Source organism: Pyrgilauda ruficollis, unplaced genomic scaffold, assembly GCF_017590135.1.
Source record: "Pyrgilauda ruficollis isolate IOZ18807 unplaced genomic scaffold, ASM1759013v1 scaffold137, whole genome shotgun sequence".
NCBI lineage: Eukaryota > Metazoa > Chordata > Aves > Passeriformes > Passeridae > Pyrgilauda > Pyrgilauda ruficollis.
Window position 1 is genome coordinate 1,087,218 of NW_024512210.1, and position 27,755 is coordinate 1,114,972.

The 27,755-nt window shown below is 38.8% G+C and overlaps 1 protein-coding gene across 2 annotated transcripts in view; it reads left to right on the plus strand.

The window, feature by feature from the left end:
• Positions 1-13,294, plus strand: part of TGFBR1 (transforming growth factor beta receptor 1) — a 34,625-nt gene extending 21,331 nt beyond the window's left edge. For both annotated transcript variants that reach the window (XM_041459511.1, XM_041459512.1), the window contains 4 exons: positions 68-224; positions 6,151-6,275; positions 6,914-7,044; positions 8,395-13,294. In XM_041459511.1, coding sequence (XP_041315445.1) covers positions 68-224; positions 6,151-6,275; positions 6,914-7,044; positions 8,395-8,520 — 539 coding nt within the window. In that variant the 3' untranslated portion in view covers positions 8,521-13,294. The remainder of the gene's footprint in view (positions 1-67; positions 225-6,150; positions 6,276-6,913; positions 7,045-8,394) is intronic.
• Positions 13,295-27,755: the final 14,461 nt, after the last annotated feature.

Sequence of the window (27,755 nt, forward strand, 5' to 3'; positions counted from 1 at the left end):
CACCAGGCTTAAAATAAAAGGAGGTTGGTTTGGGGTTTTTGTACAACTTCTGTTTTTTCCCTTACAGGCAAACCAGCGATTGCCCACAGAGATTTAAAATCTAAAAACATATTGGTGAAGAAGAATGGAACATGCTGCATTGCAGACCTGGGATTGGCAGTTAGGCACGATTCAGCTACAGACACAATTGACATTGCCCCAAACCACAGAGTGGGAACAAAAAGGTAAAATCATTTATGTGATGTGTCAGGCAACTTCTATAATAAAATGCTTTGGTTTTTCTTGTCCCATATAAATTTATGTTGATAGAAATATAAGTAGCAGGAAAATGTAATGGCATATAGAGTTCTTGGGCACTTCCTTGTCAGCTGGTATTTTAGTTAGATGGTAGGCAGTTAAAAAGCACGTTCAGTGTTGGCTGGTGTAAAATACTGGAAACTTGCTAAGTATTGTAAGGCACAAATATTAATTAAAACAATTAAGAGACTTCATGACTGATGACTTTAGAGACTTGAGTGCTGTCTTTCTTCTTTTTGCCATGTATTGCATGGAAATGTTACTTGCAGCCCAATCAGAAGTGTAAGACAGGGTATTGATAGTGACAGTAAAAATCTGTGATTGTCAGTGTGAAGCCTGTGTGGAAGAACATACAAGGTGCAGAGTCTTGGACACAGGACTGTCTTGGAATCACATTTTTTAAAGAAATGCAAGAAGTTAAAACAGTCATCTTTGTCATCTAATGCATAAATAGAATCATAAGTGGATGAGTCAATATAGTCTCTTAAAAGCTTTTTCTGAATCAGGAAATACAGGTTTTTCTTGCCCCAGAAGAATTCAGAGCTGTTTAACTGAGTCAGCACAAGTGCAATAAAACTTACTGTCAGTAATTTATCATTGGTGAACCTTCAGGCAATATTAACTGGAAGCTATAAACAAATTTCCCTTAGTAATCCATGCAGCTATACAGCGTACAGAGATAGCACTACTAACAGCAAGCATTTTGGAAGTGGGCAACTTTTCATTCTTCTGATGCCTATAGGTTCAGTGCTATGTCAGACTGGAGTTTTGGCACTGCTCATAGAGAAACGTGTGACAGCTAAGCCCATATGGCTTAGCAGTGTTGGGGAAAGTTCCGTTGATGTTGTCCAATCTCCAGTTAATATATCAAAACCACTTTTTTTCTATATCCCTTTAGTAAGTGATACTGTGGGGTGGGGGGTTGATTGGGATTTTACAATGAACTAAGATGACCCTTAAGCTGTGTCTTTTTGGAAGGGAAAAACCCTTAAACATTATTTTAAGGTTCAGTTAACTAAAGCTTTTAGAAAATGTACTGAAAATTTGTTTTACTGACACATAACACTGTTGAAGTTACTTTGTTCTAAAGCTCTGCTGTACTAGTCCTTTGCCAGTTTTTAAAATACCACACAAATGGTGAGATAAGATTTATTTTCTGAGCTACTTCTAAATTATAAGGAACTGAGTATTTTTCCTTCTCTAAGTGTCTAGTAGCAGGATCATTTCAGAACTCATCGTTGCAAATTTAGCTGCATGGGGGGCGCACGCCACGTGTGATTTTGTATTTTCTACTACACCTACATGCAAAGGCAAATGACGTACAGATCAGTTACTTTCTTTAGTCTAGTTACTGGAGAAAGCATCCTTTCAGCTGTGTTTGCAGATCCCACTTACTGGATCTTTACTTGCCTGGTCATTATTAAATTGCTTGTTCATCTGCCTTATGCTTCTTCACAAGGTTAAAGCTGTAGCAACTCTTGTTTGCTGCAGTGGGCAACAGGAGGGCTAAATCTGTTTCCCCTTTTAAAGACATTAGTCGTTTCTACCTCTCTGAAAATTGCTCTTTCTTGTAAAAGGCTTAGACCCTTCTTCTTCCTCTTGTGCATTCTTAGGTAAGTAACTCTGCACCTCTGATTAATTTTTCATAGTACAGGTCAAGTCTTACCTGTTCAGTGACAGTTTTAACCCCCACTGATTGCCACTGCTGGTACCTCTTCTGCACATGGGAGCTTTGTGTACAAGTTCAGGGAGATTTGATGAAGTCTGTATTTTTCTAATGATTGTTGTAAAAATGTATGTCTAGGGAACAGGCAGACTTACTTTTGTGTGAGTGATCAGGGTGTTGAGTCAAACTGATGATCCTTCTTTCTTATTGAATTTTCTGACTTTATTTCTTTTCTGTTCAGAGGCTTAGCTTTACCAGAGGGGTGAACTGTGTGCTTTCACAGCACAGCTTGCTACATAAAGCAGGGAATGTGAGCTTTAAACTGAGAAGGAAATAGAATCTCTCACTCCCTGAGGCAAGTAAAAAACCCTCATTCTCCTCCTGTTTGTTTAGAAGCATGGTCCAGCTGTTACTTTTGATAGTTCAAATAGGTTGTGTTTTAAAAGAAGTTTGGCAGCAAATTCTTACCATGGGTGCTTCTCAGAAGTTTACTTAAACAAAATATGGGCAAAATTCTACCTTGTAGCGTATAGGCTTGATGAAAGGAGATGCCACACATCATTTTATGTCTGGGTGTAGTTGATGACACAAAGCTCCCTATATGTTGTACAAGAAATTTAGACAACTAGTACTGAGCTTTTGGACTGAAAGAGATGGAAGAAAGAGGTCAGCAGGCACCCAAAGTTTGGCAAGACCATGCTCAACATACTTCATACCCTTCTTTGTAGACTTATCCTTTTATTTTTGGATGATATTGAGCTGCAGACCTTGCTCAGAAGGTCAGAGTTACTTTGTGAAATAGAGTTGTTGTCTCCAGAACCTAAGATACTGCTTCTGCCAGGCAATGCATTTCCAACACATAAGCTGACAAGGAAATGCCTACTTCTCTCCCTTTCGTGTAACAGCCATGAAATGGCTGAGCTGCTGACCTCACTACACCACCTCTTTGCCTTTCACCTTTCTTGTTCCAGCAATAATCTTTCAGCAGTCATTCACCATTCTGTGTCATGGAAGCCAAAGCAAATCTAAATGCATTAATGGAGGGCCATGGTAAGAGGTCAATTTGCCAATGGAAGTCACATGGGGAGGGATTTTTTTGCCACATTTAGGCCTCTTGTGGTCTTTCCTGTTAAAAGCCTTGTTCTTTGGATAGTTCACAGAAGTTGAGACAATCTCCTTTACTGCTTGTTTAATGTTTCTGGCTGACATCTTGCACTATGGTTGGGCTTTCTAGTTGTTTTTTCAGGTCCATCACTCTTTTAATCCTCGTGGCATCTTAAGATAGATGAAATATTCTTTCTTTTGGGCTCCAAGATAATCACTTAGTGTCAAGCACATGAAGTACCGGAAGAGTATCCTGTAATGCAGAATCCTTAGACAGCGTTAAAGTATTCACCATAATCTTCCATTCTTGATTAAAACATCTTTGATAAGGGATGGACCAGAACAATTTGAGCCTTGTCTATATCAAAGATATCAAATATCTATTCGAACTTACATTCAACTTCAGACATTTGTCCTCTGCTTGTGCTGTGTTTATTACTTGTGAGGAATTTGTATGCCTTAGGAGAACTCTCATCTCAGCAGATTTTGTTGAAGTTCTGGGTAGTTCAGAACAAATGCAACTACTCGTTGTGATTTTTCATGTATCTTCCTTCCTTGTATCTATTTAATTTCTGTAAGAATTTCTGTAGTACTGAGGGAGTCCTGAAATTTCTTTTAAGGAGTGTGTCTTGCATTCTCCCTACCATCCCTGGTATTGGAAAAGAAAATCTTACAATGCTGTTGATTAAATTAAACCATGTCTAGGCTTCTGTGGCTGTTCCAGAGGTAGAGCTATTGCCTGTTACTGTATTCCACTCCAGTAGTCTGCGCTTGTTGCTTTTTTACCAGTCAACACTGCTCTTCAAAGCCCAGGTGCCACTGTTGGTCTGCTTCATTGATATGTCAGCTTGAGACTGCTAGGGTGATGATGTGGAGAAACACACTGAACTCTGCTAAACATCACATTCTGAATTTAGCTGCCAGAACCCGATCAGAATGAGAGCAGTGCTACCACTGATGTTGGCTTGATGCAGCAAATAACATTCATTCTTTCTAGCAGCAAGTGGGGATGCTTCTGTCAGTAGCTCTTGCAGTAAGGTCCACACTGACCTTTTGCTTGATGTTCCCATGTCAGACCTACTCACTAAACAAGGTAACAGCCACTTGGATGCCATGACCAGTTTTCAGGCCTTGTTTCTTAAGGGAAACTTTATTACAGATGTTTTCTCCTTGCAGGAAATGTGAGTAAACTAAATCACTGAGCACAGCTGTTAATTTGTAACCCTCATAGTTTACTAATTTTTAAAAAAGCATGGTGTAGGATGGGATTTGCAGACTGTACGATGAAGAATCAGGTATTGCAATGGTAGTGGGCCTTTTTCAAGAAATTTTTAACAGTGCTGGTTTCTTAACCAGCAGTTCTTGTCTATTCCTGCTTTAGGTTTGGTAGGAGATATTTTAAGTGGCTGCTATAATTTTTCAGATTACAGGAACTGGGGCTTCCTCTTGCCTGACCTTTGGAGCCTAGCTGGTGTGTTCCGAAGGACTAGGGCCCTTGGATGTGGCTACTGCTTTCTTCCTTGGAATCCAACCAGTCATACACAGACACATACAGTATGGATAGGGCTGATTATACAGATTGCTGTGCACCATGTGCTATCTTCAACTCCCACATAAAACACTGTCAGAACTTGTATAAAACATAACTATAGAGAGCCAAGTCTCCTTCCTTCTCTTCAGCTGATCAGGATTGAACTTCGTTAGTGAAAGCGCATACTCCCTTCTGCAGCCTCACAACTCCATGCATGTTTATGAGCCCCTCAACCATCCACACAAGGTTTGCTGTGTCTAATGCCCTTTCCTGAGCTCCATGGATCTCATACTCACCAGCTGGGTCAATGCACAGCAGCAAACAGCTGATGTATTTGTATGCATGCCTATCTGCATGGATTCCCTCAAATATCAGCATGGGCTCTTGTCCTGGCAAATATCCCTGCCTGGGCTGCCTGGGTGCTGGCTAGACTAGCTTGAAGGTTGCTGGTTAATTAGTCCTGCGCACCAGCTGTGCAGGGTTGGAGAAATGCAAATCTTCTTGCCCAGCAGCTGGCACCCAGACACACAGACCTTACAGCCTGTGACTCCCACTCCAGTTGCTAGTGCTGAGAGACCCTTACTGTGTTTTTCTCATCCGCTTTCTCTGCTGTAGCTGGTATGTGTAAGCTGTGACCATGAAGCCTGTGATCCATGGTCTTGTTTCAGTAGCTGAAGCAGACCAACTCATTTGTTCCGGTTGCTGGCACCAGGGTTTCCTTCATCTTCTGTCAGACTACAGTTGCCAGCCCAGAATTTATTCACAGAATGACCACTGTGTAGCTCCAGATATGTGCTCTCACCACCTGCAGATGTGCTCCTAGTACCTGTAGTTCCCCTTCCACCTGCTGATACTGAGCCCTTCCTTCTCTCTAGTTTCAGCTGCTGCAGTTGCTAGACCTAAAAAGACTCATGCCTGCCTCCAGCTGGTGGCACACAGTTCTTAGAGAGCACATGTGCATGGGCTTGAGAGTGAGATTGCACAGAATAGTTAGGATTTAATAAAATAGGATATACAGGTGAGCATGGTGAGACTGGCAACCTTTTATGCAGCAGGTCCTTTTGCTACCCTTTTCTATCTGTTGCTGCACTTCTGTTCTCTTGTCCTGAACATTCCTTGATAAGCATTGTGTAGTTGCACAGGCCTTCCTTCAATATCCTCAATCTTTGTGGTGTTCTTCTTTCCAACGTATTAGGAGTCACAAGGTCCAGACTGCGCCCCTATAAAGTTATGCCTGGAGTTTCTTAATAGCCTGTCAGTGAAGAACTGGAGACTTCCAGTCTTTGTCACTGTCTCAGTTGTGCCTTCTCTATCAGGTTTATAGCTCTAGTTGTTTGTTTCACATTTTACTTAATCCCCCTATTTCTCTGCTTTTTTCTCTGTTTATTTATCCCTTTACATTGAATTGTCTCTGATTGGATAATCTTAATGAAGCAGATTTTTCTTTTATCTCCTTCTCCACAAAAATACATTGTTTTGTATTTGAGCTGATCAGTAGTGCTGAACTTTTTCTACTCTTAAGTGTTTATGAAATAATTTTTTTTCCACGCAGGTACATGGCTCCTGAAGTCCTAGATGATTCCATAAATATGAAACATTTTGAGTCATTCAAACGAGCAGACATCTATGCAATGGGATTAGTGTTTTGGGAAATAGCTCGGCGGTGTTCAATTGGTGGTACGTGGCAATCTTTATAAAATGGGACATTTTAAGGAATTATAAGGAACTTAAACTTATTCAGTTTCTGAAAACAGTTTGCTCAAAAAACAGTGCAAAATAATAGCCAGTGGATCTCAGACTTTATAATTGTTAATCCTGTAAATGATAACTGGTTTATTCAACCTCTTTCTAGATTGACAGACCAAACCTGTTGAACAAAATAGGAAATATTCTTTTGTTTTCCAAATATTTACATAGAGGGGAGAAAAGGGTAAAATTTAACAGCTTTGTGAGCAAGAGGCAAATACCACAAGACCTAGCTATATTGTGTTCAGATAAATCTATATCTTATTTAAGATTAAGCATGCTGTTATAAATCATGTACTCTGAAGAAGCATGTTTTTAGTATAGCACGTGAAAGATTTGATGTAGCTTATATCTCTCCCAGTTTTATAAATTTTAGATCCTTGAAGGGTAATGTAAACACTCCTAAGGTGTGGTTAAGGATTTTCATTTACTTATTTGTCAGTTGTTGTGATGTAACTTTTAAAAATGAAAACCAAAACCTGGTAGGGTACTGATAAGGAACACAGTAAAAAGTGAAGGATATGTAATCCAATGTTAGCTAAAATAAAGCTATTTTTAACCTGTTGCAGGAATCCACGAAGATTACCAGTTGCCATACTATGACCTTGTTCCTTCAGACCCTTCTGTTGAAGAAATGAGGAAAGTTGTGTGTGAACAGAAGTTAAGGCCCAATATTCCAAACAGATGGCAGAGCTGTGAGGTATTAACTAACTTTGCTAAAGCTGCTTTAATGAACACTAGAGCTTTTAGTGCTTTCAGTGGCTTAAAAATCATGCTTATTGTTGAAGGGAGAAGAGCTGCTTTTAGGAGAACTTAATTTCATTCTAATCATTATGGTTTTATTAAAAACATTGTTCCTTGGTTATACATAAGTATTTAAATGTAATTTTTTAAAAGTTCGTAGCTAACTCTGCATGGAGGATTCTAGGATTCCTGTGAAGCATAGATGATGTTAACATAAATTACAGCTAGTCTAAATTCCTTTATGTGGGAAGCATCATTGCAAATAAATTGTCTGGCTGGGATTGAGGCAATGTGCTTCATAGTAGGTTGCACAATGCTGTGGTTTGGATTTGTGACTAAAACAGTCTGATAGCACACTGCTGGTTTAGCTGTTGCTGAGCAGTGTTTGCACAGCTTCAAGGCATTCTCTGTTTCTCCAGTAGCTTGCGGGTGGACAAGGGCATGAGAGGGAGCAGAGCCAGGACAGCTGACCCAAACTGGTCAGAGGGAATATTCTGTAGCATTGCTCTGTCACAGCCAGTGACTTACAGCTTGGGGCAACTTGTTCAGTGGGCTGCAGGAGCAGTGAGATACTGATAAGGATGAGGTGCTTTCGATAGAGGAGGGAACCTGGGTTGTGGCGTGTGTGGAATGAATGCATGGCTAAGAGTTGGGCAACAGTGCAAAGGAAGGGGAGAGGAAGGTGGTGAATGCACCAACAAACTGTGAGACAGGTAGTTATCAGGATTAAAATGACTAAGGTAATACAGCTTTCACAGTACTTTGGAGCTGTTACTTCATTTAATCTGCCATTTTTGTTATTTGCTTTGTTGCAAATAACATGTAGAAGGACTCAGATTTCAAAGAATGGCTGTTTGATGGATAAAAAGACTTCAAAAACTTTTCGAATCCTTACAGAGTTTCAATTTGAGGAGGACAGCTCTTGAACTTAATTGCTGTGTGTTGAAGTAATTCCTTAACTGCAAGTACAATTAAAAAGAGTGTATTTTTGTCTGATGTGAAAATTCGGAAAACTGTTACAGACAAGCTAATAAATTTTTATTAAAATATTATTTTCATGGGCCAAAACTCTACTGAAAAGTATCAGGTTTGCTCTACAGTGTTTAGAGAGTTTTACTTTTCTGTAAATAAAGTAAGGGGTTTTTTGTTTTGGTTTGTTTTTTTTTTAACAGTACACTCTCCTATGCACCTGTAGTACTGGTAATGGACTTGAGTCAGAAATGCCTGAAGAGTCTAAGGCAGAGCAGCAGTTACACGGGCTACACTGGAACAGCAGTACATATAATGACTTGTGTTTCCTTTGCAGGCATTACGAGTGATGGCAAAAATTATGCGGGAATGCTGGTATGCCAACGGAGCCGCTCGGCTGACAGCTTTGCGCATTAAGAAAACATTATCACAACTTAGTCAGCAAGAGGGGATCAAGATGTAATCCTGGATTTGCTACAGAAGAACACTGTAAAAATCCCTATCTGCACCAGAGTGGCGTGTTAAGAAGGTTAATTGTTCTACCTCACTGGGGGAACAGAAGGATATTGCTGCCTTTTAGTACTTCATAGGAACGTCACTTAGGATTTTTGTGGATGTGCTAAACAGTTGTGTTGGGTCTTTCTGTGCACTATGAACCTCTTTCCCAGGTTACTTATAAAACATCATGTACTCTAGTTTCGTTAATCTATAATTTTTTTATTTGGGAAGTTGATAGCTGGTCTTTGCTAATTAGCTGTACTAAAAGTAGGAGGTCACTTCTAAACTGAAACTGGTTTGCTATATTGTTCTACAGTGCATTGATGGCTCTTAAAGCAACTTTATTGCTGCCTGGTACATTGACTACTCTGAACCACTGTCTCGATTCCTGGATTCAGATTGTGAATGTACTATTGGAGTATACCTTGCCAACTATTAAGGTAGTGCATCTTTTGGACTCTTACCTTGACTTAAAAATTGACCTCATTCAGTTGTGGGAACATAACTTATGCAACTATACTTTATACATGATTTCCGGGTTTTTTCCACTTTTTCAGAACATTACATTGCCTTCAAAATAGATTGTATTACACCAATAAGTGCCACTTTTGAGTCTTTTAATGCAAAGTAGTAGGGATGTACAAAGCCTATGGTACTTTTGGTTTCAAAAATAAAAGTTAAAAGTTGTTCCTTTGCCTAGCTAAGTGCTAAATCTCACTCGTTGCAACAGTGAGTACATAATAGATAAAAAGTCTTCAATTTTACCAAAATCTGACTCTTGAAACCACTGTAGGAGTTTTAAATAGTGTAAGCTAGTAAATTCACTGTCATATTTTGTAATTGTCAAGTTACAAGTCATAATTATGTAGATTTTTTTTTATCAAGTGGTACTTCTAAAATGCTTGAAGTACCTATCTACTTCAGAAAAGTAGCAAGAAAAATAAAATGTTAAGGGAGATTTTGCTTCATTAAATAAGTATGAAAAGCATATTTTCTGTGCAGTTCTGCCGAGTCTTAAGGCTCAAGGAACAATATTTGCAATTACACAATGATTTAATGCACTTGTCATTAGAGAAAAGTTATTTGGGCTTTTGTACTAGACAGTTCAAAGCTGCTTATAAGTTTTATGTACATGTATGTTGTGTGTGCCTCATACACAAAGTGGTGAGCTAGAGAAGGTGGTGAGCTGCAGGTCTTTGGACACAAATATTGGGGGATTCCAGCAATCCTCTTCATTGTTAGAAGAACAAAGCTTAAGGTGATGTGTGTTGTCATAAGAACACAGAAGAATATGCATGGCTTTAGTCAAGATTTCCCTAAGTTTTCAAGAACATCATAATGTTGTCACAAACTTGTTTAGAAGTTAAATTGCTTCCTACCCAAATGTACAACAAAAACCTGCTGTTACCAGGTGTCATGGTTTGATGCTGGCACAATGCCAATGCCCCCATGAAAATATATTCTCTCTAGTGTCTGCTGTGAGATGTGACTAAAAATAGAGCAAAGCAGGCTCTAGCTTAGGAATGAAGAAAAAAGCTTTATTAAGCTACAATATGTAAAAAGGAACACACACATAACTCAGAATGAAAACCTTCTAAAATGTTCCTCCTCACTCAATTTTTAACACAGTACAGTGAGACAAAACCTCGGATTCTCAATCAAGTTACCATCCTTCAGATAATCAATTCTCAGTTCATCACCACCCCTCAGATAATCAATTCTTAGTTTATCAAGGGAGAGAGGAGTCCCTTGTATACTGTAGGTTCCCTAGGTAACACAGTTGTAACTTCTTGTGTTTCCATGTCACACATGGCACCACCTGGAGAAAATCTGCCCTTGTGACATCTTCCTTACATGATGCAGATGATTGGTTTGACCACAACCTCCCAAAAAACTCACTTCCTTATCAACCTAGGACACCAGGATATTTTTTTATTGCAACTTTAGTAAGATCTGGTTGACCTTTGGTGTTCCATTGATGTCCAAAACAATAGTGTTTTAGTATGTAAATGTGTGTGGTAATTAATATGTTGCCTAACCTGCCACTCTTCAGAACACATCAGTGCCCATCGCATTGTGCAACATACATGGCAACCTTTAACTTGGCTTCCTGTTCATCCCTTGGCGTAGAACCCACTGAGAGTTTGCTGCCAAGATGGTGGCAGTGGCAGGTTGCTGGTAGCAGCACAGTCAAGGTTCTGTGCCATGGTCTGTGATGTGTGGCAGCTCAAACAGGAAGAGGAATGAGGCCCAGGAAGAAGAGGCTACATAGGTGACACAAGCCTTACCCAAGAAAAGCCTTAAGAGTTGATTTTTGTTTATTTCCATATTCTTACTGCTTGCTTGGAGAGAAGTTTAAATTATGTCAGAATTACAGACTCTCAGAGGTCAAACTGCAAATAATTAAATGATTTTGTCAACAATGGATGAGTTTATTCATACTGGAAGACAGTATCCAGGAGAAAAGGGAAAAATAAGAGAAGTTCTTAGAAACCAATTAGGTTTAAACATACATACAGCTGTCACACTTATGTTTGGCATTATCTGACAGGTCAGGCTTATGTGCTTCAGGCTTTGTCAGTCAAAGCCAGATTAAAAATTACTTCATGTAGGTATTTTAAATAAACTATCCCTTTGTGCGCATGGACAATTGTGCTCCACAGAGGTTTTCCATTAACTGTTCAAAAAAAAAAAAAAGTTTGAATGTAATGTAACTTCCAAGCCTGTCTACTTGGCAACCTTTCTAGCAAGTTCTATGTATCTGTACAGATACTTTAAAAAAAAACCATGTCATCATGAAAATAGGTCAGGGTCTCCATCTAATTTCAAAGGCTTCCTAGTTAGCAATTTAACTTTTTTGTTTTGTAACTTTGTTACATTTCAAGTTTTCATAGGTGCCCTGTGGGCCTTACCATAGATACAAATGATACAGCTACTACTTCAGAAGTATCAGGCTCCTGGCGTGCCTCAGATCTCTACAGTAATTTTTGTGGGAACAGGAGTGTTTACAGTATAATTAATCAAATAATTTTAGTGGCTCTTTTAACATCCACAAAACCTTATTGGAAAAACATTTAATTTCCTAAAATATACAGAAGAGTTCTGTTGCATTTTAAAGAGGATGTACAGCAGCTGAACAGCATTATGGCACGCAGATGATTCTGTCAACAATATAACTGTGTGTTATATTGTATCAACCACCTGCAAATCTTCACTCTCCTAAATGGCTAGCAACTGTTCTTACTTTGTTCAAAATTTAGCTTTGCAATAGAAGCTTGCAAAAACAAAGCACAGAGGGATGCTTGACACTGTGTATGACCTAAGGAACAGTATTTTAGAACAACCTTATTATCATTCCTATTGGGCTGAAGAACAGGAGAATTCTGAATAGAGCTATATGTATTCTCAGTGCTTTTCTGACACCATGACTTCAAGCTTTGTTCTTCTTTTCCATTATATGAACTGAACACCTTTTACAAAGGCTGTGTCTGTATATATTATGTAACTTTAAATGTTACCTGTGTAAGATCATATCTTATATATATGGACACAGGTACACATAAGTATTTTTTAAATTAAGATTGTAATATCACCAGATCTGCTCTTGGAAATCCAGGGGGACCAAAATATTTTAGCATTCAAAATATTAATTTTGTATAATTTCAAGTATATACCAAAACACTTTCTGATTGATACTGATGCAAATGTTTATTGTAAATATTACATACATTATAGATTCACTTGAATTTTTTGGATTCAATCAACTTTACATTTTAGTAGCATTGAAGCCTCAGTTTGATTTACAGACTTGTGACCAGATGGATATGGACGTAGAGAACAAGAAGCATTGGAAATGGTCTGATGCTGAAAAATCTAAAATGTCATTTTTGAAATGCTGGAATTCTTCAGGGACCTTCCAACCTTAAAAGCTGGAATTCTGCGATGTTTCTCAAGCAGACTCTCCAAGTATGACACACTGTCACCCTCCTATGGTTCTGCTTGTAATCCTAAGAAAGACTTTGTATATAAATAAAGACGTTGGTATTGACTGTGTGGGGACATGAAGGTGTCAAATGAAGTAAGAGGCTATTTTATTTTCTCAGTAATGGCTCTGAGTGTGACTGCCATGAAATTCACCTTTTAGTTAGTTCCTTGTTTGTATTGTGCCATTGAAATGATTGCAAGGTGTTAATCATTTTGTGTTTAAAAAAACAAGCAAACAGAAAAAATCCCTTCACCATATCCGTTGCTTTAAACTCAAATTACCTCTTAAAAGACCAAGGTACATTTACCTCATGTGTATATATGTTTAATATTTTTCAGAATGTTCTCCAGGTTTGCAGTTACATGTTTCTAGAAATATGGATATTACTAAATTTACGACTTCAGTGGTACTAAGTGTATTATCTGGTGCCCCAAAACACTTCATTTTCTGTCTTTTATTGTATTAGCAAGTTTGCTGCTTTGTCACTGTAGCACCTGCCCTTACATAGCTGTGTGGATACTGCCTTGTAAATTTTACTTTTTGGATGATTTGAGGATCCTGTACAGATGAGTGTCATTTTTAAACCTTACCAAATTGTGCATTTCCCTTACATTTCTGAAGATATGTATTGTATTTGTAGAGTATACATTTCAATGGATTGTAAATAGGACAGTAGAAGAGTGGATGCTTATGTTAAGTGCTAACACTACAGTAGAGAGATTAAAGCAGTGAAAATAAATAACTTTTTTCAAAATGCATGAGTTGTCTTTCAGAACAAGAAGTTGCAGGTAGATACAGGTTTGTGTGCGATGTTCCTACCTGTTAATATGTGTTTATTGTGAGTTCCTTTCCTCAGAAGGAATTTCTTCTAGTACAAAAATGCTGAAAGGATTTGCTACTGCTGAGGCAATTCACCTCATCTGTGCTATGTACATAATGCTAAAGTGCCTGGTCTTCCTTGCCTCCTACAGTAATGTTGGTATAAGAACATTGCTGAGGTCTCTCATCTCCTGGACAAAATTAGTAATGACAAATTTTCCCTCTCTGCATTTATATTTGCATAAAAATAACAAGACTATTTTAGTCTGTTTAAGCAGCTCAGTACCTCAGTGCATCCCATAACTGAAAGTAAAATCTGCTTGTGTTGGAGTGGAGTGTTTCGGTGCAAAACTCAGTTTCGGGCTGGTGTTACATTTCTGAAGGAAAGTGGATATTTAGACAAAACAAAAATAGGACATCTTGCCCTCATATAAGTTTAGGTTCATCCTTCAGTTTTGGCTTAGACAGAATTACCAAAAATTACTACTTTCAGCAAACTTTCTCCACAGTGGGAAGCCATAAGTGTCCAGAGAAAGCCTATGGCTACATCAAAATACTGCATTCCTTTCAAATGCTTTTACAGGAGCTATGATTATTTTGGTGAGAACATGTCCCTCTCCCATGAGAGGCTAAAGGAAAACCTTTGCTACCCACGCAAGCTACCAAGACTCAGTAAAATCCTGAATCCCTCTACTGCATTTACTAATAGAGGAAATGGGTGACCTGAAACTAACACAGCAATGTTGCTGTGTACCAAACTTAGTTTTCATGAAGTCGTTTTCTCTGTTTCATGCTTTGAGGCCTGAGCCTAACTAAAAATTCATAAACAGCAAACAATTACCATAAGTAACTTAAATGTTAGGATGTTTTAGGATCATTTTGAGAAGACACTGAATTAAGGAGATCTGTGTGCTGGTTTGGATTGCAAGTCAGCATAAAGAGTGGCGGACTTTCAGCTGGCTGTTTTGCACAGTAACATTATTTTTTAAAGTGTGGGACTTTTGAAGGAAGTTGTTTTTAATACCCACTGCAGCCAAACAATACTTTCTATAGGTGCAGCATAACTAATGAGTATATAAACAAACCACTTCTATGCAGTACCAAGTAAGTACTACAAATTTCCTTCTGTCAATTTTTGTGATATTGGTAACTGATGCACAGTGATGTACCCAGTAATTGTAGTATAGCATAAGGGTGGTATACTACACCCTTATGGCAGAAGATAGATTCCTTTTAAATAGGAAATCAGAAATTCCAAATCTCTCAGTGCTCTTACTAGCTTTTTTCATCTATCCAGCTAAGCCATAATATTTTAACTGGACTTAGCAGTGTTTGTTTTTTTGCTGAAGAAGGGTAACTGGACACAACTGCAAACCCCTGTACCAACATGATGGACTGCTGGGGTTTTGAGTCTTGTAGTTCTGTCTTGGAGTGTCTGGAGTTGTTCCAGGTCTTCTAGGTTGGGGAAAAAAAAAAAAAAAAAAAAAAAAAAAAAAACAAAAAAAAAAAAAAACTGGCATAGCATTTCCTTTGTCAACTTGTCTGGACTGCAAATAAAATCCAGTCATGTTCAAGAAACCTTAAGTCTTCCTCAGAGTTTCTTGAAAATTAGATTTAAATCCCCAGCCTCTGAGGTGAAATGGTACCTGAAATCATTACCTCTCTTGAGAAGAAAAAAAAAAAAAAAAGCCAGAGCAAACCATACTGATAGGTTCCTATGCAAGATTGCACTGTTTATTTGTATTAAAAGATTTCTCACTAGAGATGAAGAGTTGGCATCCTCACAATGTGTTTCTAATTAGCTCAATTAGGAAAATGAGAAGAGCTCTCCCACCTGCCAGTAGCAGAAAATCTGTGTAAGCAGTTAAAGAATCAGGCACATGATACTCAATTTTATAGAATATCAAGTATGTAGATTTTTAAATGAGGGGTGAAGAAGGTAGGAATATGCCTTAAATCCAAGCAGGATGCAGGGCTTGGGGGATGCACAGTGAAGCAAAAAAGGACAGGGAAAGGGAGAAGTTTAGGTGACCTGGAGAGGAGTAAGCATGGGAAAATAGAGGAATATGGAGATAAAAAGAGTGGGTCATATATAAATAGCAGATAAATCAGTGTGCCAGTCTGTCTGTGCCTAGCACAGCCTCTTCCTTTATTTTTAAGTCCCTTTCTGCCTGAGGAACTCTGTTCTGGAGCTGCAGGGATGTCTGAGCACAGCAGCTGGAGCCAGACCACAGAGGGGAGTGGTGAGTCTGTGGTGAAGCAGTGGGGAAGACCAGAGTGAGCAAACTCAAGTGTCAGCATGGGGAGTGTGACCATAGGTCACGGGTGCCTGCGTGTCCATAGTGCCTGTGACTGGAGTGTGGGTCCAGGCACCAGCGGCTGGAGTGGGACTGAGCTCCAGTACCAGTGGCTGGCGAGACCTGGGACTGGGGCAGCTGCTTGCGGGATGTACGTTTGTGCCTCTGAAGACGTGGGGGTCCTTAGTGTTGGCTGTTCTGTTCTATCCTTATGTTCTGGTGGCTCTGCATTACCTGCTAATGTGGACAAGCAGTTACTGTTTTCCTTGAGGATTTGTGCTTGCCTGGCTCTTGTAGCTTGGGCAACAGAAACTTGTACATCCAGAATTGGGTGTCACTGTTTTGATTCTTGATATTTGTCATCAACCCACAGGGACTAGAAAGCATCTACTTTATTGCCGTATTCAATTAAGTATCTAAAAACCTAGAAAGCAAAGGCAATAAGCAACAGTCTTAAGAAAAGCTGTAGAACCAGAGTTGGTGATAAATTCCAAGTTGACTCTGTGTTTTAATAATTTATCTATTGCCCTGGGCTATTGCTAATTTGCATTCATGAAATTTTCCAATTTTCTTCCACACTATGGGTGTGGGAAACATACCTATAGTGTGGAAGGAAATAGGAAAATTTGTGTGTGTGTGTGTGTGTGTGTGTGTGTGTGTGTGTTTAAGTATGTAGTCCCACTGTTCAGACTCTTAATTAGTACAGGAATGGGGTAAGGAATGGCAAGAATTCTGTGACACTACAGTTGCTGTCTAATTCTTACGTGTTTCCAAAGAGTGGAATCAAGCTGTGCTTTCTTTTGTTATTGCCCTCCTGCAGCTTGGACTCTCTGACCTACATCTCCTTCCATGAAGAGAGTTTGGTTATTACCAGAAGGGCCAGTGAGATTCAGTTCCTGAACCTCTCTGGACAATTCTTCATGGCAGCGAGCTACCTTTTTCTTACCTTTGTTCAGGAAACTGTTTTGCCTATGCTTTTTTTTTCACAAAGATAACTCTTGCCCATGCTAGATGACAGAAGGGTTTACATTTTTGTATTGCGAGACCTGAGTCCTTGCAGGGATCCTCTTTTCCATCAATCCAAGTCTGAAAGGTCCACAAACTGTTGGTCTCTCCACTGCAGTAATATTGTCAAATTGCTTATTTCCATCTCTTACAAAGGCTCCTTGTGCTGAGGCTCTAGTGATTGCAGGCATGCAGCCTCCTAAGCCTCTTATCATTGCTGGTAGACCAGGTAAGCACTGCCCTTTCTCAAAACCCTTGGAAGAGTATTGAACTTCTCTCTCGCTGGAGACACTCAAAACCCACACGGACACATTCCTGTGTAACCTACTCTAGGTGACCCTCCCTTGGTGGGGGGGTGGACTAGGAGATTTTCAAAGGCCCCTTTCAACCCTAACAATTCTATGATTCTGTGAACTTCAAGAAGAAAAAGGGAATATTGCAAAGAAAAACATATTGCAACTTTTTTAATGTCTTCAGGCTGTGTTATCAGTATGTGCAATATGCTCACAGCCTCTCTCCTAAAGTCCACCTCTTCTGCTTCTTTAATTAAGAGGAAGCTTGAGAAGGAGAAGTGGATGCTTTGCTGCCTTTATTGTTGCTGCAGTTGCAGGAGGCTTGAAGTACAATACTGAGGAAACTCATATGGTAAAATTTACCTGAGAGCTTGCATACAGATAATCTCAGTATAAATGTACAAACAGGTAAGCCATTTTAAAGAACAGTTCCAGGAAAGTAACCTGTCTCTGTTAATCATTCTGCTAGTCTTTGAGTTCTAGCTCAAAAGCAATGGTTAGATTTTAATGATGTCTTCCTTTGAAATGATGTGTTGCTGCAGCCATTTTTGCAGTTTCATGTAGCCAGATTATTTTGTTGCTTCCTCTTCCAATGATGTTGCATTCAGCAGCTGAAAATACTTTTAAATTATTTTAAAAAGAAATAATTTATGCTAAGGCAGTATATTTGATACTCTTCAAATTAAGAACAGATGTTTTCTTTAGACCATTTGAAACCTGGACGAAGTTAAAGAAACTTATTTAATATGTGGTTCAGCTGATAAATGTTTGGCTATCACTGTTTTTCACATCATGCCACTCATTTGTAGAAGCTGAATGACAGCTTGGGGATTTTTTTCATCCAGTGGATCTTCTCTGTTGGGAATAATTATCTTGGTATTTCTGTGTTGCACTTTCTGTGTATTTAGTGTTGTAGTATGGAGAAAGACACTCCAGCACTCATCTTGCTGACTTGCTTACTTCACCCCTCTGTTTTAGCTAATGCAAAATTCTGCCTGCTGTCATGTGTTCTGAGTCACTGGCACTCAGTTCTTACCGTATCCCCACAGTTCTATTTCCTACTCCATGTCAGAAAGCCACATGGAAAGCTGGAGGCAGTTGCTTTGGTTTAGTTGATTTGAAAAGGTTCTTTTCCTCTGCAATTTCTCAAGGTTTTCTTGCTTTTTGTACAGCCTTGCTCTTTACTGGAGACTTTACTGAGAAATTTTACCCAGCAGTAGGTCTTCCCTTCCTTGAAGTCCTATCAAGATTGTGGATGAAGAGAGAATTCTCACAGACCTCTCTTGACATGAGCTCCCTAACTTGTGTACCCCTGCACACAGAATACTTCACACATGGTTCTTTTGCTTTTGCTTTGTCCCCTTACTCCTCCAGATTTACAGAAACCTCTCTGTTGTGTGCTTTAAGTTTGCAGAATAAAACGTCTCTTTTGATACAGACTGTGACTCCAGTATCCTTCATGTTCAAAGCCTCTGCAAGTTTTTTTACACATTAAGCAGTTCTAAAGTGTACAGTAAAATACAGCAAACTCTAATGCTCTATTTCTTCTGTATAATTTTCTGTTCAAAATAAGTTGTGATTGCAAGATTCATGGTGTGACTTACACAAGTAGACCTCTGTATTGTTTATGATACCATCCTGGAAAATATCTGAACTCAAGCTAGATAAAATTCCTTTAATGGAATTGCTTTGGTGGTAAAGGAAGGAGAGAGAAGACTAGAGATCATTTGGTTTTATCTGGGGTGAAAGGATCATTACTATGTTGTGCCTATTTTAACTGTAAAAAGACAGAAAGCTGTTCTGGTTGGAATTCTTAAAACCTGTGCTTTAAACAATTCTTTGTTTACAACAACCCTTAGGAAAACCAAAAAAATAGAGGTAAAAATAGAAACAAATAAAAAGACCAGAGATGTCACTTTGAAGCTTGTTGGCTTCAGTATATACCAACATGTTTCCTTCAGTGTCCATCTGTTAGACATGATTACTAGGCAGCTACACCCTGGGATAAATATAAAACTTATGAGAAATTCTAATATTTATAGATCTGGATTGGTTTGAATTTCTCATTTAGAGGTTCATACAGTCCTGGGTTATGACAATACTTACACATGGTGACTGAGCTCCTGAAGATTCATATTTGATCAGGAAGGGAAGAGATTTAGAAGAAATTTGATTTTTTTTTTCTGCACTCCTGAATGTTTTAGTTGCAGCCACATGCCTTATCTAAGTGATACTGGAAAAATTATAGCTGGTCTGCTCAAGGCAGACATACTTCTGAAAAAGCAATTGTGTTTAAGGAGCTTCCAAGGCCAGCTCTGTGTGACTGATTCCTGAGGAAAAACTGCTCTGGCAGGGGTCTGGTCACTAGGAGGGCCGTGTGTTTTCATGCAGTGGTTTTTCCTTAAAGTCTTGAGCACAATTGGAGGTGATGTATATAGGCCAAAGTTCAGGAAGGTGTCATCTCTCCAGTGACTTGTTTACTGTGTCTAAGCTGGAGTGCAGGAACTTTATAAATTATTACAGATGTTTTACTTTATGAGTGACTGATGAGGTTATGAACCAATCCCTCAAATACAGACCTGTGTGCTTTTTCTGGCTCCTTGTCAGCCTCTTTCAAACTGTCTCCCTAGATGAATCCTGACATTTGGAAAGTAGGAGCTACAAGTCCTTGCAGAGTATGTGACTGTGGGCCTGAAAAAAGGTGGTCAGGCTGAAGGGACATTGCTCATCTCCGTTTTCTCAAAGTTTTCTCAGACTTTGCAGGATCAAGGGAAGAAAACAAAGCTGATTCTTAAGCAAAGATTTTCACGTCAGGCTGTTCTCAAAGAAATGCATTGGAAATTTTCCTAAAAAGCAAGGGGGTTTATCTGAAGTCAGAGGTGATCACAGAGAAGATAAGAGATGAGATAGTTTTCCATCACTTGTTGTTGCTTAGACACAATTTAGTGTGGATTGATGGCTTTTTACCTTGTTAAGTACCTCCACTCAAGTAGACAAATATCAATGTATTCACTGGTGAAACTGTGAAACACACACCCTGAGAAAAAGACTCATCTCTCTTCCTTAAGGAAGGCTTGGAAGTCACCTGACAAGCTAAAAATAATTATAGAGAGAAAATCATCGTAGCAAGGAATGTAAGGTATTTTTAAAGGCCTAATAAAGAAACGGCTGTGCAAACACACAAACACGATCTGATGCAATAAAAATTCAAAAGACATGGATATGACAAATCAAGGATGAAAATTCAAGGCTAAGAAAGTGAGAAAGAAAGAAAGAAACAAAGCTGTATCACTACAGTTCTCATGCCATCTGTGCATATGAGGAGGTACTAGACGGAATTTTGCTGACACACCCTGTTTTGAAAGCAATGTTGAAGATAACACAAGTAGTGCATTGTCTGTACTGTAATTTTTGGTCTTTCATACAGAAAATCAACCCAGAATCAGTTTGTTTTTATATGGGCTTTGAACTACAGCAACAACACCACACAAAAACACGGCTTGTTGTAATCCGGACAGTTGGAACACGGAGATACAGAGAAAGCACAGCTCTCCAGTACAGAAGAGTGACACGATAGCCACTGAAGGAGAACAAGCTCCATATCTAAGAGGAAAGCCATGACTTTTTATATATCGGACATCTATAGTGAAAGGACATAGAAGAAGCTGGAAGTGACTGATGTAATAGATTAGGTTTCTGCTGTGAATGTGGGGGAAAAGTTATCCCAGATTATTCCATTCTGTGAAAGGCATCTTGCTGATGGCTTATGGGAGCCAGAAAAAGCAGTGAGCTTTGGCATCCTCGTCTGTGACAAGGCTTCTTCCCTTGCTTTCACAGCAAACCACAGATAACTTTATCTTGTCGCAAGTAATGCTGAGCAGCTTAAACCTTTCTGTCTGCAGACACAGTCCATGTTTTAGTCTCCCACTGTACGCTCTGATTAGCCCTGTGGTTGCTCAGGAAAGGACGGCATGAGTTCATGTGGGACAAGTGCACAGTGAAAGCATAGCCAAGTAGTGTACCAGGGAATGTGAGGACCCTCACTGTAGGTAGGACCAAGATTTGTTGCAGTCAGGAAAATTCCATCATTGCTAATGATTCCAGACTCCCCACTGCAACATTTCTGTGTTCCTGGCTGGAAAAAGTGGGTTTCCGTTTGGGTACATTTTTGTGCATGCACGGTCTTATCATGGCTGTAATTAACAAAGCTACATTGGATCTCTTAGGAAGTGGAAGATTGTTCTGCCAGGAGGTCTCTCATTATTGGTGTTTTCCCTGGGTTTATGGCACAGTCCTCTCCTCTCTTGTTCCAGGAGTCCAATGGAAAAATGACGTCCAGGACTGCATTCTCCATAAGTCAGGTTGCTGCATTTTGTTATGGCCACCACCATAACTGGAACAGTGAAAAGCCCCTGTTTTCAAGGTACAGGTGTTTTAATTTCTGTTATTCTTGTTAATGCAATTAATACACAAACTAATACATATGAAACTATTTTCCATATGTTTTTGTGTAATTACAAACCTGTCTGGATACAGCAAGTGTTTTGGCATGGCTGCCATATGATTTGTTGTCTTCATGCTCTTGAGGTTTTACAGTATTTCAATTCTGGTTTTATTACAACTGACTGTGCTATTTAGATCTAAATGGGATATTTCCTTGCCAAAAAATCCCCTTATCTACAAAGGCACAGTACCATTCTGTGCAGGTGATAACAAGCATTCATTTCTTGTAAAATATTTTTATTAGTCTCAGTCTAGTTCTTTATTGCACTATACAAGCTTGAAGTTCGGCATCTCCCACACTTGGTTTTGTATGCGTCTTATTTACTGATAGATTAAAAAGCTTATAAAGAAGAAGAACAGGTCAAGAAATCAGGTTGTGGCTTAATTTTATTTTTTTCTTTCTTTTTTTTTTTTTTTTTTTCCCCCTTTTTGTAATGTCTTTATTCTCCTGGCTGCAATCCCTGGAATTTCCTGTCAATGTACATAGTAAAAGATTGGCACAATTTACATTTTCTTCTTTGACTGCCATGTTCAGGCAACATTTATTTGTTGACTCTGTCCTCATTTTTTTTCTGTTTCTTTAGTTTCAAAGTCATGAGTTTGACAGTCACATAGGTAGATTCTTCCAGGTACCTGGAAGAAACAAGACAGGCTGCTATGTAATGATGTCTGTCTCCATTTTATGTGGCTGCTTAATGGTAAGCTGCAACCAGAGGCAATTAATTTCTTTGCAATAAATACTCAAGCTTCTAAAACTTCAATACCTCTACGGAGCTGGAAGAAATTTAAGTTAGGTGAAGTAAAAGCAGTAAAATGGACCATATGCTTTCTTTTATTTCTGTGTGTGATACAGTACAATCCACTACGGATACTTCTCTTATTTGTCATAAGCCCTATTGTAGCACTGCTAATTCTGTCATTTTTGGCTGTCAAAGCCTGTCACAAAATGGATCAAACTCAAATGCATCAATTATATGTACACATTAATGCTGAACATCTAAAATAAGGTATTTCTTTTCTAAATATTGCATTTCATACCCACTGAAAAATCTAGCTGATTTTTGGAAAATAAGGTTTTCTTAATACTGAGAGGGGAGAAGAAGGCAATTTTAAGAGCTGCCAGTCAAGAATTTTTAAAGGCTGCTCTTTATTTTAATGATTTCTTTGTTTTAACTGGAGGAAAAAATCTCCCCCCACATTTAGGAATTGTAGCATTGTTCTTGCACCTCAGGAAGTGGCTCAGCACTGCTGTTTTTACTGCAAAATGTTAGTAGATGTAGGTAGGTTGAGAGTTAATGATGTTTTACAGCAAAAATGTAAAAACATCAAATCAAAACACTTTGTCAAAACTTACATTATACTGAAGTATTCACACCTGAATTTATAAATTTTACAAATCTTGTTACGTGAGACCATTCTGCCTTTAAATACTTTGATACTTTTACTCTGCTGAAAGGAAGGTTGGATTTGATAGTTACTAAGCTGTTTTTAGTGATCTGCCTGTGTATGGTACCAAAATAACCACACCAGTACACACTTAGATGTAGTTGTAGTTGGAGTCAGAATGGCTTGGTTTGGAAGGAACCCTAAGGATCACCTTGTTCCAACCCCTGCCGTGGGCATGGACATCTTGCACTAGACTAGGTTGCTCCGAGCCTGGCCTTGAACACTTCCAGGGATGGAGCATCCTAGACAAGCTTCTCTAGACAATCTGTGCCAGTGCCTCGCCACCCTCACAGGAAGTATTTTCCTACCAATACCTGAACTAAACCTGTTCTCTTTCACTTTAAAGCTATCTCCCCCTTGTCCTGTCACTACATGCCCTTCTAAAAAGTCCCTCTCCAGGAAGGGACTCTCCTGCAGGCTCCCTTCACGTAATGGAAGGTGCTGAAAGGTCTCCTGTCTTTCATATTGCCTGCATCTATACCACAGATGATGTACAATTGTAATTCAGTATTAGAAGCCATCTCAGTTTCTCAAGCATCTTCAATTTTCAAGTGTTTAGTAGTGTATTGTTGCCAACAGACTAGAGGGGATTACTGAACATAATTGTGTGATTGAGTTATTGTACTTAATTCATGGAAGTAGAAGGTGGCCCTGGTCTGAGTGATACTGTGCTTTATACAGAATGAAAGAGATTTCTGTTGGACTTTCAGGTTCTTTGCTTGCTTTTCTCAATAACAAACACCACATTTCATTTTTTCATTCTTACGAGTCAGTTTAGGGAACCACTCAAATCTATGAGCTTCCCATTCAGACCTATGAAAATAATATTTCCTGCAACTTTAATTAATTATTCTGTTGCAATTGAATTAAATATTTTGGATAAGATCAGCACTGTTGGAAGAGAGAGAATGAGAAAAAACAGTTGCCAGCTCTACTTTCCATACTGAAGATCAAAGACACCAGATAGCAATAAATCTTTTAACTGACAGTGGAACTATAGCTCTTATGGGTCTTATTCTTCCCCAAAACTAAACATTTTTGCTTTAGGCATTGGCAAGACATTGTTTCTTAAGCACTGAACAGCAGTGTATTTGTTTACAAAACCCATTGCAATTCTGCAGCCAGATGATCGACTGTCCAGAACACTCACTTTAAAATCCCGACAATATCTCCTGCCTTTAATCTTGTTAAAAATGCTAAAAAAATGTAGACAATAGTAAACTAAGCCCTTAATACATATCTACTTAAAACGTGCCCAGGCCTGAAAAGAAATATATGTCATCATTAAACATTTTTTTTCCTTTTTTTTTTTTCCTTTTTTAAGAAGAGGCTGCAATGCAGAAGCTGAAAAGCTCAGTGGCAAGTGAAGAATGTTGCTGTGAAAGTCTTTTCTACAAGAAATCCAAAAATTCATAATTTAAAGAAGTTGATATCTCGGGAGCTCCTCTGGTCGAGGTGACCCCAAGGTGTGTTAAAAGTCTCTCTTCCCCAACCCAGCTGTTGAAGAAATCAGAAGTCTTCGGCTGTAGTTCTCAAGGTTGTTTATTATTTCTTATCTGAAACATTTTCTGTCTGGCCTGCCGAGATCTGTTCTGCAGGTCAGTCTGAGGCACACACCCCGCCCACGGGGCTGGTGTTGTCTTTTATACTGTAAACTACATATTCGATATTTACAGTTATGTTCCAATACCTATCATCTATGTTAGACAGTGACTTTCTGCTCTACACCAATCCCAAAGTGCTACCATCACCAAGAAGATGGAGGCTAGGAAGAAGAAGGAAGAAGGACAGGACAACGCCCAAATCCCTCCATCTTGCCCCCTAGATCCCCATAGTAAAATTCTTCAAAATTCCACCTTTCACTCTGTGACAACTACTGTTATGCTACTTAAAATTTTGTGACTTGTGATTCTTCATACGAGGTTGGTAATTTGCTCCATAGGTTAAGATCGAAATCCCAGGTGTCTTTGTCTTCCTGCCAGGGGTCCGGGCCCCTGCCAGGATTTTGAGCCATCCAGGGCATCCAGAGGGATGTCTTGGGTTCTGACATTGGTATTTTTAGTGCCATACTACTTCAACATGAGTGTATCCTGGTATCATTAGTTCCAAGTTAAAAGGGCTGATTTTTCAGATATTTATCTCTTAATGAGAAAAGCTTAGTCATGTCCTTTTAAGGTTCTTTCTAGGGGGAAAAGGGAGTTAAGGTGTACTTCATTTTTGTTCAGGTTTATAATTCACTTGATTTTTTTGATAGAGAAAATAACTTTTGAAGTATCTGAATTATATGGCTTTGAAACATTTTTTTCTTACATGCCTGTGACTTTTCAGATAGTTATCTCTGGTTTATCTGTTTCTCTGGGTCTGGATTGAAGGCACTTGAGACAGTAGTTCTTGTTTGGACTCGGGTGTTTATTATTTCTTATCAGTAAAACAGTTTCACAACCATGAGTTCAGCAGCTTTTCATTAGAAGGCACAAAATGGCTAACAGTCTCTTGTTACAAGCTCTTTTAAGACTAAACTATCCAATTAAGAACTGACACCTAGATTATTTCCCCTTTTAACCCAATAACTGATCCCCAAGAGCCCACAATGTGCACTTTTCTGCCCAATTACAAAATGCCACCCAAACCCAAGAAGAAGAAGGAAGAAGAAGCATGAAGAAGAAACCCAGGACGACACCCTGTGCCCTCCATCTTGCTTCCATCCACAACATACTAAAAATCCCAAAACCTAAATTTCTCACCAAGTGATACACCTACACTACTCTATAATCTATTTTACACTTTTGTGGATTCTAGTCTATCTTGAAGTCTAGGAGACTTTCTGCATGAATGAGGGTCAAAGTCCCTGGGGGTCAGGGCACCCCAGAGCAGACAGAGAAATATTCCCTGTGCCCTGGGTTTCCACACTGTTTTTGCTTGCTATTGCTTACGGTTAGAAAAGAACATGTGATATGATACAGAGGTTTTTAATTTCCTTTTTTCAAATTAAAACAACAAATATTCAGGTTACCTTGTATGTTATGGAGCTGAAGAAGAGTGCCCATTACAAATCTGTCTAATATTATTTACATCATTTATTCACTTACTTAAATCCTAATCAAACCAAATTTTACTTAGTAAGTTGTTGTGCTGGTTTTGGCTGGGATAGAGTTCATTTTCTTCACAGTGGCTGTTGTGTGGCTGTTTTGGATTTGTGCTGAGCACAGGACTGATAATTTAGAGATATTTTTGTTATTGCTGAGCAGGACTTGCACAGAGCCAAGGCCTTTTCTGTTTTCCACACTGCTGGCAATGAATGTGGGAGTGCTTGGGAGGAGAGACAGCCAGGAAAGGTGAAGTGACCCCAACTGACCAGAGGGATATTCCAGACCACACAATATCATGGTCAGTAAATAAAGTGGAGGGAGGAAGGAGGAAGGGGGGACATTTGGATTGATGGTGTTTGTATTCCCAGCTTGTTACATGGGATGGGGCCCTGCTCTCCTGGGGATGGCAGAACACCTGCCTGCCCAGGTGAAGCAGTGAATCAAGTCCTGGTTTTGCTTTGTTTGTGCACATGGCTTTTGGTTTTCCTATTAAACTGTCTTCATTTTAACCCATCAGTTTTCCAGCTTTTACTGTTCCAGGTGTCTCCTCAGTTCTGCCGGTAGAACAGTGAGAAATCAGCTGCGTAGGGTGTGGCTGCTGACTGAGGCTAAACCAAGAGCATTGTTGAAACAGAAAAGTGCTCTTTACAGTAACACCAAGAAGGAACTGATTTCATAGAATACAACTCTTACTGATCAGTGAGTTCATAGTCATTGGCAAAAAAAAAGATGATTTGACAAGGAACAAGGAATGTGCTTTGATTTTTTTTTTTTCCTTAAAACAAATACAGGAGTTAGTAGCTCTACTGATAGATTTACTGATCCACCCCTGCTATATCAAATTATTTTCAAATGCAAGCATAGTAACACAAGTTAATGAGAAGAATTTCCTTTTTCTTTTAGGTTTCATTGCATCAGACATGACATCAAGAAATTTCAGCAGAAATTCAGCCTTACTACTACGAAACTGAGTCACTGTTTAACTACATGTAGTTCATAAATTATAACTGTTTAATTTTTTTACTTTTTGTTGCAAGTGGTCTCATCTATCCACATATTAAACTATTTGAACCAGATGGTAAACCAGCAACAGCACATAAGCACTAAAAAATAAAACTATCTTCCTTAATTGTGCTACTGCATTGCTGACCTCAGTAAGGAATGTTCATTTTTTGAAAAATAATCCTTTTATGACAAATTCTGAATTAAAAATAACCTGTTCTTCTCAAAGTTAATAAATCTGCTGTGAGGAATATGTAGCATTTATTGGACATCTCACTTTGCATGCACAACACTATGTGGTATTTAGTTTCAGGAATAACAGAGTAATCTCATCAGGAGTCCTACTACCTTAACTCTAATACCTCACAGTTGATAAGACGTGGCTAATTATTCATTTACTTGTACATGGAAAAGGCTAAACAGGATAAAAAGACTGCGATGAAATCCTCAATGTCTGTTCTGTTGCATTGTACTTCCCAAAAGAATGTAAGTTTTTTAATTACAAGTACTGATGGCTGAGGTGATTACAAAAACTGTGATGCAGAAACAAGGCAGAAACCCAACAAGGATAATTTCTCAGTAAATAATAAATATTACTAGAAAAGACTCTTAATCTAAACTGCCTTTAGTCATGATGTTTTTTCAAAACCTTCCTGATTTTCCCCTCTTGAGATTTAAGATTACATAATAAAATCATTGAATGGTCATTTTAAGAATAATTTAAATTGTTACAAAAGTTACAAATAATTTAAATTGTATAA